The sequence below is a fragment of the Diabrotica virgifera genome, chromosome 7 (assembly GCF_917563875.1).
Source record: "Diabrotica virgifera virgifera chromosome 7, PGI_DIABVI_V3a".
NCBI classification, from domain to species: domain Eukaryota; kingdom Metazoa; phylum Arthropoda; class Insecta; order Coleoptera; family Chrysomelidae; genus Diabrotica; species Diabrotica virgifera.
This window is the reverse complement of record NC_065449.1, coordinates 89,613,011-89,627,647: the sequence shown is the minus strand read 5'-3', so window position 1 is coordinate 89,627,647 and position 14,637 is coordinate 89,613,011. Positions and strand designations below refer to the sequence as shown.

Sequence of the window (14,637 nt, the reverse complement as noted above, 5' to 3'; positions counted from 1 at the left end):
CTCAATAACCAAAGAAATTAAAGGGGGCAAGAGCCAGCAAAGAACGAAACTAATGGGGAAAGAAGGAGAAACACTCACAACTCAAAAAGAAATTGCCCAAAGATGGACACAATTAGAGATGGAAGAAACAGAGAGAAACGAAACATTAATCATAAGAAACGACGAATTTACGAAGGACGAAATAAGGTATGCTATAAACCTTTTAAAAAACGACAAAGCGGCTGGTGTTGATGGAATTCCCGCAGAACTGATAAAATCACACTTAAACTTCTCAGTGGATATGTACTACTTACTATTTAAAAAAATTTGGATCGAGGAAAAGATACCAAAAGATTGGGGTGAAGGAGTTATAATAAAGCTACCAAAGAAAGGAAATCTCACACTATGCGAAAACTGGAGACCAATCACTCTTCTCACTGTAGCTACCAAAATAATGGCCAGAATAATATTGGAGAGAATTAAAGATCCGATAAATGAAAAATTAAGAATTAACCAAATAGGATTCAGACCGAACAGTTCCTGTATTGACCATATAAATACCCTAAGAGTCATCCTGGAATAATCAGCGGAAATGAATAAGGAAGTTTATATCAACTTTGTAGACTTCGAAAAAGCGTTTGATTCAATAAATCGTAATATGACGTGGAGGATCTTAAAACTCTATGGAGTACTAGACAAATATATAAGAGTAATAAGGCTTTTCTACGACGAATGTTTTGCCAGAGTTGAACATGAAGGTCCCAACAAATAAGCATCAACATTGTTTATAATAGTCATAGATTGGATAATGAAACAAACTGAAGATAAAAAAAAGAGGTATACAATGGTCACCATTTACAAAACTAGAGGATCTAGAGTTCGCTGACGACATATGTCTCATAACATCAAACAGACAACACATGCAAAACAAAATCACCAGATTGAACAACATAGCAAAAACAACCGGCTTAAAAGTAAATCCCAAAAAAACGAAAATACTATCAAATGGGAAAACGAACGGAAACAATATATATTTGGAAGGGAAACAAATAGAAGAAGTAAAAGATTTCTGTTATTTGGGCAGCATGCTAAACACAACAGGAGGCACAGAAAAGGACATAACACGAAGAATCAGCTTCGCATAAAACGCTTTCAACTCTTTGCGCAAGATATGGGCCTCGACAAACATCAGCAGAAGAACAAAGCTACGATTATTTGAAACTAATGTAAAGTCTGTCCTGTTATATGGAGCAGAAACATGGAAACACCATAACAAATTCTTTCAGAAAATACAATCCTTCATTAACAGGTGCCTACGTATTATACTGAGAATATTTTGGCCAAACAAAATTACTAATGACGAATTGTGGAGAATAACAAATGAAGAAAGGATAGAACATACAATAAAAAAACGGAAATGGAAGTGGATAGGACACACCTTACGAAAACCAGCAACAAATATTGCTAGACAAGCTCTACATTACAATGCTCAAGGCAAAAGGAGAATGGGTAGACCATCTTATACGTGGAAAAGAACAATAGAGGAAGAACTCAAAGAAAATAATTTAACATGGAACGATGCAAAAAAGATAGCAAAAAACAGAAGAGAATGGAGAAAACTAGTAAACAAAATTGGACGGAACTCAACAGATGATGCGTGGGACTAGCAACCTCACCATCATTCCTCATGCTACTTGAAACACCGCAAGGTGCCCTTTGCTCCACTTGGAGATGTATGATTATGATGACTCAAAGAAGAAGAAAAAGAAGAAGAAGAAGAAGAAGAAGAAGAAAAAGAAGAAGAATAATAAGAACAAGAAGAAGAAGAAGAAGAAGAAGAAGAAGAAGAACAATAAGAATTATACTAAAATAATTAAACTTGAATCGAATCGATAAAACATAGTGTCAACCTGGATATAGCATCCTTGTATTTAAGTATAACCTGTAAAAAGTTTCGTTATATTTTCATCACTTTAACTTACCCGCTCTCGTAATTTTTTACTTAACAATGTCCTTGACAAAGCTATTAGTCTGTCCATATACGTAGGTACATTAACTAAGTGCATTTCGTTAAGTCTGTTGGCCCATACATTCTAAAAAATTAATGTTATGTATTAATAATTCCATACCTTACCATTTATACTTAGAATTATATTAAAATTAAAAACAAAACTTTACGGAACAGTTTGTTTTTCGTCAAGAGAGGAGATCTTGAAAGAGAACTGAGAAATCAAAAGAGAAAAAAAAAACAAAAATCACTCCATAAGGTTTATTTTTTTCGGCTAGTACTCAAATCTAAGTATTCAAGTTTTAACGGGAAAACGATGCATTTAATAAAATATACTTACAAAACCCTTGTCAAATTACTGAAGAATACTTATCAAGTGAGTTCCAGATGTAGTTGATAGCATCAAAGCTAAGCAAGCTATGATGTAAATAAGAGAACCCTTTAAAATTTTTTAGGAAAAAGTGAAAAATTAAACATACTCTATTTCAACTCAATTAAAAATGTATAATAGGCCCCATAAGACTATCTTTATTTTAGCATAAGTAATAACCTCAAAAATTTTGATCGGATTAAAAATCACATTTTTGAAAAAAAAAATAAAATTTAAAAAATAACTTTCAAATTTTCGTAAATTTAATTTTCTTTTGATAATAACTCCAAAATGACCTAATCAATATACGTCAAAAATGATAGAATGAAAAATTTTAGTTTTTTGTTTAGAAAATATTTTAATTATTTTTTTTATTATTTTTGTAGGATAAAAAATAACTGTAATAACGTTTATAACATAAATTTTACTGCGAGAACCATGTAACCGGGGCCCGTTAACCTTTTATCTTAAAAAAAAATAAGGAACATAAAAGATTAAGTTAATACTATTTTATACCCCCTGAAACTACCTTTTAAACGGATTTTAGATAAACCTGATATCATAAAAAATATTGAAGTTATTCTGAAGAAAAAACAATAACATTTTTTTGAAAAAATTCGGAGTATAAATTTTGAAAAATTTTTGGAGCATAAATTTTAAATGCTATCAACTTCTTCGGAACCTCATTTGATAGAAATTTTTGAGTACTTTAAGAAGTATTTAGAAAGTATTTAAGTATGTCATAAAATGTATCGTTTTACCGTTGCTTAAGCTTAAATTCATAGATTTAAGTACTCGCCGAAAAAATATATATTCAATTACCTATAACTCATTTTTAAATAATAGTAAATGGTTTTTCAAGTAAGAAATTTATTAAGTTTTTTATTAGCTTCAATTTTGATAATAATAACTTTTTTGTTAAAAGTTATAGTTTTTGAGTTGTTTATGGAAAGCCGCTTTAAAAGATACATTTTTTCACGAAAAATTAAATTCCTAACTCAAAAAATATTGATTCAATTTAATAATATGATATAACAAATGTTGTTAGAATTTGTCCCTCTATTGATTTGTGGGGTTATTTTTAATAAAATACTGTTCCCCTCGAGAAGGGTGGCATCCATCCCCAGGGTAAAAGTACAAGTTAGCACCATATCACTTTTCAACATCGAAATCGGAGGTAATAGCTCATCCATACCCACCTTCAGCGACTGCACTATAATATTTTACAGAATACAAAGAAAACAAACAATACTTACTTCCAATACAAAAGCAATTTTCTTAACATACATTGGAGTACATTTAATTATAGTCGCAAATTTAGCGTGCTTACAATCCATAACAAAAATTTCTCCCAACGTAAGGTCTTCTTTAGTTTTAATTTCAAATAGATTCCTTAAAAACTGCCCTGCATGATCATATATATCAAATGAATCTGGATCTACATCATTAAGTTTGAATATAGTTATCCTATGAAGATTTTCTGTGAGCTCTGGTAGTGGAAGCGTATAACTAAAATATTAAGGTATTTAGTATACTTTATGCAATACATTGATATGTTACAGTTCAAGTTGATTCTCAGTTAGAGTTGACTATTCCTAGTTCGAGTCAAATCCAACTAAAACGAGCAATAAGAATTGATTTGAAAAATTTAATTTAACTTTTACTAGTTGAAGTAGACTCTTCCTAACCCTTGTTAGTAAAAGTAAATCGCGGTAAAAATATAATCAACTCCTACTAGTTTGAGTTGACTATTAGTAATACGATTGTAATCTCACGTGCTTTTTTAACGAGTGTGCGTCTCTTTGTTTTGACAGTTTCAACTACTTATTACTTCATTTTATATTTATAATTAATTTATACCATCTTATACTAAAACCAGCCGTTTGAGTTGACTCGAACTAGGAATAGTCAACATCAACTGGATAATCAAATTGATCTGTAATAGATACACTACAAACACTTTTGTCTTTAGATTATTAGATTCCTAACAGTAATTCCTAATTTTCCAGTTTTTCTTTGAAAACAGAAAACTCACTCATAACTCAACACCAAAATATCTTGGAGTGACTTTGACAGAACTTTAAGTTTTAAGGAACACCTACAAAGAACGGCAGAAAAACTGAAGACGCGAAATAATATAATCCAAAATCTATGTGGCACCACATGGGGGTCCTCAGCCTCCGTACTCAGATCATCCGCTCTCGGACTCGTATACTCGGCGGCTGAATATGCTTCGCCGGTATGGCTCAATCGCAAACACACGAAGATCTTCTTCTTCTTCTTGTGCCACTCCTATCGGAGATTGGAAATCATCAAGGTCATCACGAAGATCATTGACACGCAATTAAACCAGACAATTCGACTGATCTCAGGTACAATTCGACCAACACCGAACTATTGGCTTCCCATTCTGAGTCACATTCCACCGCCGAAACTAAGAAAAAGTCATTCTCTTCTCAGAGAATATCGAAAAGTCGAGACTAACCGTCAACTACCCATCCACCATAATAAGCTTGATATCGAAATGAACAGACTGCGCTCCAGATATCCCCCATTGTTAAAGTGCCACCTTCCTACATCAGGAACATTTGGACCTCACCAACGCTTGGAGAAGACAATGGGAGAGCGACTCACCACAGGAATCACACCAAATGGCCTGTATCGATCAGAAACCGCCAGGCTTTGAACTGCCCCGCAATACATGGACGTCGCTGAACAGAATAAGAATAGGTACCGGTAGATGTGGTGACAGCTTGCATAGATGGGGAAATGCGCTTACTCCTGAGTGTGACTGTGGTGCGCAACGGCAGACCGTCCGCCACATTAAGTGCGTTCGCGGGTGCCTGTCGGCGACAAATTAGCAGCAAAACGCATGCGCACTTTAAAATGATATAATTAATATTGTTAATAGATATAGTCCTGTCGCCAGGGGGGGTACAACGGCCTCCTTAATTCAGATGGACTTACCCAAGTTTTTTTTTATGTATTTTGACCCGTAGAACCCGAATTTTTTGGGTAACAGTTGATCCGGATGTCGATAAGATTGTTATAGACCAAGAACTTGAGGAATCAAATAACAGCGATTTTTGGCAAAACAAAACAATATTTTGTATTTTTTGGGTCATTTTAAGCAAAAAATATTTCTACAAGTTTTTTAGTAGGATGCACAGTTTTCGAGATAAACGCGGTTGAACTTTCAAAAAATCGAAAAACTGCAATTTTTAAACCCGAATAACTTTTGATTAAAAAATAAAATAGCAATTCTGCTTAGCGCCTTTGAAAGTTCAAGTCAAATTATGTCGGTTTTGATTATTTGCATTGCTAAAAATTTATTGTGTTATTGTTAAACAAAGCTACAAACAACTAGTGCGTGAGTGATGTTTCTATGATTTCTCATTTAAAATCGAACGAGTAGGTAGAATAGGTACTAGTGCAATCAAGACTATTTCTACGTTACATGCGTTAAAACGCATGTAAAAGCACGGGAAACCCTACGTGTTTATAGCTTTGTTAAACAATAAAAAAATAAATTTTTACCAACGCAAATAATCAAAACCGATATAATTTGACTTAAACTTTCAAATGCGGTAAGCAGACTTGCTATTTTATTTTTTAATCAAAAGTTATTCGGGTTCAAAAATTGCAATTTTTCGATTTTTTTAAAGTTCAACCGCGTTTATCTCGAAAACTGTGCATCCTACGAAAAAACTTGTAGAAATATTTTTTACTTAAAATGGCCCAAAAAATACAAAATATTGTTTTGTTTTGCCAAAAATCGCTGTTATTTGATTCCTCAAGTTCTTGGTCTATAACAATCTTATCGACATCCGGATCAACTGTTACCCAAAAAATTCGTGTTCTACGGGTCAAAATACATAAAAAAAACTTGAGTAAGTCCATCTGAATTAACGAGGCCGTTGTACCCCCCCTGGCGACAGGACTAATAAATATACAAGGTATATTTACCTATTATAATTTAATAATTAGTTATTAATATTAATTAAAAGTAAATATACCTTGTTTATTTATCTATTAACGATATTATTTATATTAAATGAGGTTAGAAATTGTCGGCGACAATTTGTCAACTGTACCCGCGAACGCACCTATTATTGAGGAATGCCCCCGAAGGCGGTAACCTAGAGTTTTCGATGAGTTCCTGAATGCGACCGAAAATGTTTTACATTATAATAATACATTAGATGTTCGTTTGTGATACTTCATGTAATGTTTTATATACTTTTTTAAAATTATGTGTTCTTATTGTATCTATGCCATACGATAAATAAATAAAATAGTAATTCCTAATGATACAATTGGTACAAAAAAGGCCTAACCCAGACAACCAAAGTAAAAGTTTCCCTCCAACACCAAATTGTTCTATACGATGCACATATTGTTCAGGAAAAAGTTACACTAATTATTTAAGAGTCGGGGGATTGGGTAGGAAGATGTCGGTAAATTGATATTTTTTACGTATTTCTAAAACGAAGCGGTTTACCGTGAACAATGTTCTATACAAAAATATTCTACATTAAATTTGATACAAAAAAGGTCCTATGCATAATTCTTTTAAAAGGAACAGTTACAAAGTTACGGAGGGTATACAGTGTACTTTAGGGTGGAGCGCCAATTTATTTTTTCGAATTTCATTTTCGCGGGGTGCGGAATTGATGCGTCTTTCATTTTCGAATGAAAAACTTAGATGACATTTTTTCGTATTTTCAGTCTAAAAAGTGTCCCACGGTGATAGAAATTTTGGAATTTTTCTAAAAAAAAATCGAAAAAGTCAACTAGGGTCAACGATAATGTTTTATTCATTTATTTAAGCTATTAGGACTATAATATGAAGAAAAAACAAAAGAAAAATAGTCAATGTAACATTGTTAACGATAGTCTTTCTTAGTATGAAATTTAGGCATCAAAAGGCATGATTTGAGCTTATTCTGAATGAATCCGTCTCTCCTCTGTGACCCACAGAGGGCAGCATTTGCTTCTGTAACTAATTTGACACACCTTTCAGAGGATTGTGTGTGACACGGAATTTTTCCGTGATGGCCTGAGATATCCTTTCGGTACTTAAATTCTTCGTAAGTGGAGGTTCTGTCTTGGTTTTACAATCTATCATATCGATGTAATCATCAGCATTCATATTTAAAGTAGGTACTTGGAAAATATGTAAGGCTCCTATGTATGATGTCTCTCTGATCTTCAATATTCTGCGAGTGCAACTTCTCTGACGTACTGTCTGTTGTCGGCTAATATTCCTAGTAGTAGATTCTCTGCATGTCCAAAGAATGCATTTCTCTGTATGACTGGGACAATAACATTCTTCAAGTGGTTTGGCAAATAGCGCGACAGTTTTTTTGTATCATATAAATGTTTGGCACCAAAAATACAAATTGGCCTAGTCTTGATCCTGAACCACATAGGAGCATAGACCGTTAAAATAAATGTGCTTAGTATAATTAGGTTTTCTGACGGAGTTTGGCTCGAGACATATAATCTCAATATCCGATTAACCAATGTCAACCATCTAGGGTGAACTAGTTTACCAGGATTTTTTTTTCACAAAATTTTCATCACAATGTCCACTATTGATATACTGACATATTTTTGTAGTAGATATAGTTAATCGGTGCTTAATTCCTGTGTCGATTTGGTAATATCCGGCAACGTACATTTAATTATATCAAACGGAACAATGGGTAATACTTCACAGTTAGTAACTGCCTTGCCAATGGGGCCTGTGAAATCTTTTGGCCCACTTCTAGTGCCATCTAGATGTTGAAAAAGATGACGCAGTGTCAGTTCATTGGCGTGTAGTTGGCATATGATCCATTGGAGTGGAGGTGGAAACTTGATTTCCAATAAACGAATAATGCCACCTTTGTTTCCTTGGTTAACGACAGTCCCATCACAACCAACAGCCATTATTTGATTTACATCGATAGAGTTTGAGGAAATAAATGTCAGAATAGAGTTACAAAGTACTAGCTTTAGAACGAGCTCGTCGAACTCTATTTCTGTCTATAACCAGTGATGAATCGTTTTCATTAATAAGACCAATGTCGTGGAAAGCTGCAGAAATTATTGCTACTCCAGCACGATCTCAAACCCCATAACGATCTAATGTTCTGGCAACAACCGGAAATGTGACATCAGTCATTGTGAGTAAAGAAGTAGAAATAATCGATTGCGATTGGAAGTCCTCAATTTCACCGCTTTGAAGTTGATACTCGGTCGTATCTTTGAAGTTGAAGGTAAACTAGAAGTACTAGGAAGAGATTCCACCCCTATTTTCAAGACTATTTTCTTCACGTTGCTCTTGTTGGTGTAATCTATGTAAATCCATCTCAATTTTTTTGGTCGCTTCACGATCTAAACTATTAATCATTATTTTATGGTCAGTTCGTTGGTCAATTAAGAAATTTCCTCCTGGTATTGAAATCTTTCGGTTTCTAGGACAGTTGCAATCTCTGAATTCTAAACATTTGCAAGTTGCAATATCAAACAATTTCTTGCTATCCTCACCAAACTTTAATAGCTTCTCTTTGTAACCGTCTTCGTCCTTCCTGCCTTCATAAGGTTTCAATAATGTTATATACTTATCGTGGAAAACTATAATAATTCTAGCCAATATTGTTTTGTGTGCTACTAATTTATAATTGAAATTGAGTGGGAGAATGAAGGTTGGCTCCTGTGACAGGTTATAACTCTTTGGTTGCAGCGTTAGGTCGAGAGTTGGCGCGAAATTCAAAATAGATCAATTTAAGTAGCGCTGGGGCAGTTATTCTGATAAAAATAGAAATAAGTGTTATTGAAGTTTTTGATTCATGTCCTAGAAGCGAATTGATACCGCACCTCGCGTAGGTAAAAATACAAAAAAAAAATTTCAAATTTCAAAATTTGAATCACGTTGGGGCAGATGTTAGAGTCAAAATATAAAAAAATGACAATTAACTTCTCCAATCCTTTCCCACAGTAGCGTCGATTCCGCACCACGCGTTTGTAAAAACTGATATTTTTTTCTCCATATAACAGCGCTCCACCCTAGTGTACATGAAGACATTGTAATTTTTAGATTTTTCAGTAAAATAAAGATGAACAGAAATAACTGATGGATTTTATTAAACATCCATTTTATACAATCATATTATTGTCCAGTAGAGGCTAAGATGCACAACAGAGGATTATCATGTTGTATTTGATGGATACCAGCAAGCAAGAACATGAAGAACACTTACGTAGTGCGTGTTCTAGGATTGGAGTAAAAGTTTAAGACTTAATCCATGTAAATATAAACCAAAGTGAATTTTTCAAGTAAATATAAACCAATCAGCCAGCTGGAAAACGTCACTACAGTGCACTATTGCTGACATTCAGCGAGCCATTGGGTATATGAACGATGTACTCCTTACAATATACGCCTTTACAGGATGCAACACAGTACAGTTGAGTATACGATTTTTTTACACGTGCGTCTTTAATGCGTGAAGAGATAAAACACATACCATTTTTATCTACAATCATTCTCTTCCACGCATGAAACTAAACACAAACCAGCTACCGCCTGTTAAAAATACGTATGAAAAATACATAAAATATGTAAAAATACATAGGTATTTGTTATTTTTATGAACGCTCTAGCTAGACTTAGTAGATCGAACAGAGATACTAGGTATACTCTGGGCTAAATAGCAAAATTCATGGAAAAGTTATTTACCAGCAATTTTATTGCTGGAATCGAATTATAAGATCCTATATATTAATAATATAGGTATGCAAAGTCCGCAGATAGTGTGCTACTTTTTTATAAACAAAATGGCGCCGACAAATCGTATTTTTTTCAATTATAGCTCTATAACTCCGAAGATTATAACTTTACAACCAAAACACCTTAATAAAAATTCACCGCAACTAAATTCTGCATAGAGATATGTTTTTCACGATTTGCTCCGACGAAAATTTTCCTCGGAAAATGCGGGTTTCCTAACAAAAACTCTAATTTTCAAATAAAGTTTTAGGTAAGTAATTATTAATAAATAATTAAATAACTTAGTAACATCAAAGCTTTCTTGGTATAGATTGTTATTCCAGAAGCCGGTGAAAATTAAACGAATATTTTAGCAACAATTAAATTGTTAATTAACAAATTACGATCGCAATAATAACCAAAATAATCATGATACATTGATCAAACTTATAAAGATTATAAAGATGAGATGCTTATTTAATATTTTATTGACAAAATATAAATTTTTCTTTTTTTTTTTGCATAATCTTTCAATTTTGAAAAAAAAATAGTTATAATACGCTGGTCTAATTAGTAAAGTACAAAGAAAGGTTATTAACCAGCAATTTTATTGCTGGAATCGAATTATAAGATCCTATATATTATTAATATAGGTATGCAAAGTCCGCATATAGTGTGCTACTTTTTTTATAAACAAAATGGCGTCGACAAATCGTATTTTTTTCAATTATTGCCCTATAACTCCGAAGATTTTAACTTTACACCAAAAACACTCAAATAAAAATTCACCCCAATTTAATTCTGCATAGAGTCATGTTTTTTCCGATTTGCTCCGACGAAAATTTTCCTCGGAAAACGTGGGTTTTCCCAACAAAATCTCGAATTTTCTAATAATTTTTTTGGGCCAGTAATTATTTATCAATAATTATATAGCTTGGTGAAATAAAAGCTTTCTTGTTATAGATTATAAATTCAGAAGCCGATGAAAATAAAACGAATATTTTAGCAACAATTCAATTGTTAATTAACAATTTACAGTCGCAATAACAACCAAAATAATCATGAGACATTGATCAAACTTAGAAAGATTATAAAGGTGTGATGCCTATTTAATATTTTGTCGACAAAATATAAATTTTTCATTTTTTTGCATAATCTTTAAATGTTTAAAAAAATTTGTTATAAACAAATTAAGATTTCTCAGAAATTGTTTTTTATATTCTAATTTAAAAAAATATTTAAAATGCGCATTTCATAGGTCTTGAAAATGAATGCTTTAAAAAAATTTTCCAACCATTTGCAAAAAAGTTTTGAAACAGCAAAATAAATATACCAAATCTCCGTTGTTTATAATTTGTTTTAATTGTTTCAAAGCTTAAAAGTTAGTTTATGGTACAACCTAATTACTCACAAAGAATGTCGAAAATTAGTGCAATGGTTATATTTTAATCAAAGATTAAAAATACTTTTTTTGTAATTTTTAGCGCAAACGTAGGCCTGATACAGAGTCGGAGCTAAAATGTTCACTCGAAGCGACTGACACGCAGCATGCATTATTTATTAAAAGTGTACATCACGCGGCCGGTCGTCGCTCCGAGTGAAAATGTTAGCTACAGTACTGTGTTACTCTACTTTCGCGCGTGTAAATTACAAAAAAATATATTTATAATCTTTAATTAAAATATAACTATTAAACTGATAATCGATATTTTTTTGTAAATAATTAGCTTGTACTTTAAACTCACTTCTACGCTTTGAAAGAATTAAAAATTATTATAAACACAGTAGTAATCGTATGTTTATTTTGCTGTTTCATAACTTTTTTACAAATGGTTGTAAAAAAGTTTTGAAGCATTTATTTTAATGATATTTAAAATGCACATTTTAGCTATTTTTTAAAATTATAATATAATAAAAACTTTCTGAGAAACGTTAATTTGTTTATAACTATTTTTTTTTAAACATTTAAAGATTATGCAAAAAAATAAAAAATTCATATTTTGTCGACAAAATATTAAATAGGCATCTCATCTTTATAAGATTTCAAAGCTTGATCAGTGTATCATAATTATTTTGGTTATTATTGCGACCGTAAATTATTAATTTACAATTGAATTGTTGCTAAAATATTCGTTTAATTTTCATCAGCTTCTGTAACTATGATCTAAACCACAAAGGCTTTTAAGTCACCAAATTACTTAATTATTGGTAGATAATTACTTATCTAAATCTTTATTTGAAAATTAAAGATTTTGTTGGGAAAACCCGAATTTTCCGAGGAAAATTTTCGTCGGAGCAGATCGGGAGAGACGCGTCTCTATGCAGAATTTAATCACGGTGAATTTTTATTTTAGTGTTTTTGTTGTAACGTTAAAATCTTCGGAGTTATAGAGCAATAATTGAAAAAAAAACACGATTTTCGTGCGCCATTTTGTTTATAAAAAAAGTAGCACACTATCTGAGGACTTTGCATACCTATATTATTAATATATAGGATCTTATAATTCGATTCCGGCAATAAAATTGCTGGTAAATAACTTTTCCCAAAAATGGCCTATTCTCCTATAATCAGCCCAGACTAGTACAAAAAAAGAAGCGTAGGGATGTTCTCAGATTTGAAGTACATTTGTGACGTTTCTGGTTTGTTTACTTTTGTGGCTGTCAGTCGAAGTTGAATTGCTGTCAGTTGAATTTTTTGCTGTTTTCTTTCGAATTTTTACATTTTAAAATTTTTTACATTACACAAACATATTACCAGAGAACGGCAGTTCTCGTCAGTGGCGCACAACCCCAACAACAATACACCTACAAGCGACACTATATATACACGAAATTTTCGATTTTCTAAATCTGACTGAATTTAAAACTGGACCAAATCCCATCTTAAAGTTTAGGAAAAACTCACCCATCCATATGTCAACTCTCCATTTTGGTCCAAGGGTGTGGATTTTACGGCCCTTCCCATTTAGGGTCTGTTTTTCGTTCTCGTGCCCAAAACTCCCAAAAATTTCAAAAATTTAAGTCCGACCTTTACGGCTTCTGATAGTACTGATCATTGCCTTTCCAACGAATGTCTAATTTTGAAAATCGGTTATACCGTTCAAAAGTTACCGAGCTCAGAATTATACTCAATTATTATTTAAAAAGGGGAAAATATTTGTGAATATGTTTGTACAGTTGAGTCCGCGAGTCTTTACCCGTGCGTCATTAATACCTGGTGAGATAAAACACATACTTTTTATCTAGCATTATTCTCTTCCACGTATGAAACTCATGACAAACCAGCTGCCGTTTGTTATTAAGTAAAAACACATGTGATTTTTATGAACCATCTAGACTCAGTGCATTGAAACGAGAACGAGATAGGTACAAGAAAAGACCATCGGTATGTTTTCATATTTTAAGCACAATTTGTTTGACGTTTCTGCTTTGTTGACTTTTGTGGCTGTCAGTCAGTTGAATTTTTTGCGGTTTTTGTCGAATTTTTGCGTTTTGAAGTTTCTTTATATTACACAAACAGTTGTTTTCACAACTAATTTTATATTGGGCTTTGAAATTTTAAGGTAAATAATTATATTTTGGCAATTAATATTTAAAACATACAAAGCTAACGTCATTCAAACAGTAAACAAATGATTGTGTTTAGATTTCCGTCAAAGTGAATAAAATAACAAAAATAAAATATGCTATTGAATTTTTCTATAAATTGTTTATTTATTTATTAATCAATAATAATAAACGAATTTATTAAGCTACTTCAAATGTAGCTGTAATTCTGCACACAAATTTTGAAGCAAAACTTACATTTGACATTCTATATATTTGATAACGTCAAATTTTATAATAAAACCAGTAATCGGAACAGTAGCCACTTTCTGTCAGTTGTTGCATGAAATAGATTTCCGACTTATTTCGTATGCTTTAATAGTCCGTTCTTTAACGGTAAAATATTTCAAAATCTCTAAATTTTAAAGAACCGCTTGGATTGACATGAAATTTGGCATACACATAGCTAACAAGTCAAAGAAAAAAAGTAATATTGTGCCGATATGTGGTTTTGCCCTGGGGGTGGTTTTCACCCCCTCTTGCGGGTGAAAAAATATTCGTCCAAAGAAAGTCAGGAAATGGATAAACTGGCTAAATTTAAGTAAGTTTTGTTCTATAGAGTTTTTTCACTAAGTCAATACTTTTCGAGTTATTTGGCAGCGAATATGTTCATTTTTTCAACAAAATAATCACGCTTTTAGACGGTTTTTCGCAAATAACTCAAATAGTAAGTATTTTGTCGAAAAACGTTCTTAGCAAAAATATAGGCTGTAAAATTTTTAAAAAAATGGTGTATATATCACGTCTCTGCACCTAGTAGACGCAGAGTTATAGCTAATAAAAAATGGGTTCATATTCGTCAAATTCCAAATGGAATACATTAACGTGAAATAACCAAAAATGAAGCACATTTCGGGGAAAACTCATTACAATTTATTTAAAGTGTTTAAAAAAGCTTTATTTTTGTTTTATAAAAGA

The 14,637-nt window shown here is 32.2% G+C and overlaps 1 protein-coding gene across 1 annotated transcript in view; it reads right to left on the bottom strand.

The window, feature by feature from the left end:
• The window catches only part of LOC126888088 (alpha-tocopherol transfer protein-like), a 104,191-nt gene that overhangs the window by 30,466 nt on the left and 59,088 nt on the right, over nt 1-14,637 (bottom strand). The window contains exons 4-5 of the mRNA XM_050656110.1: nt 3,614-3,866; nt 1,962-2,072 (exon numbers count right to left, since the gene is read on the bottom strand). Of these exons, the coding sequence (XP_050512067.1) occupies nt 1,962-2,072; nt 3,614-3,866 (364 nt within the window). The remainder of the gene's footprint in view (nt 1-1,961; nt 2,073-3,613; nt 3,867-14,637) is intronic.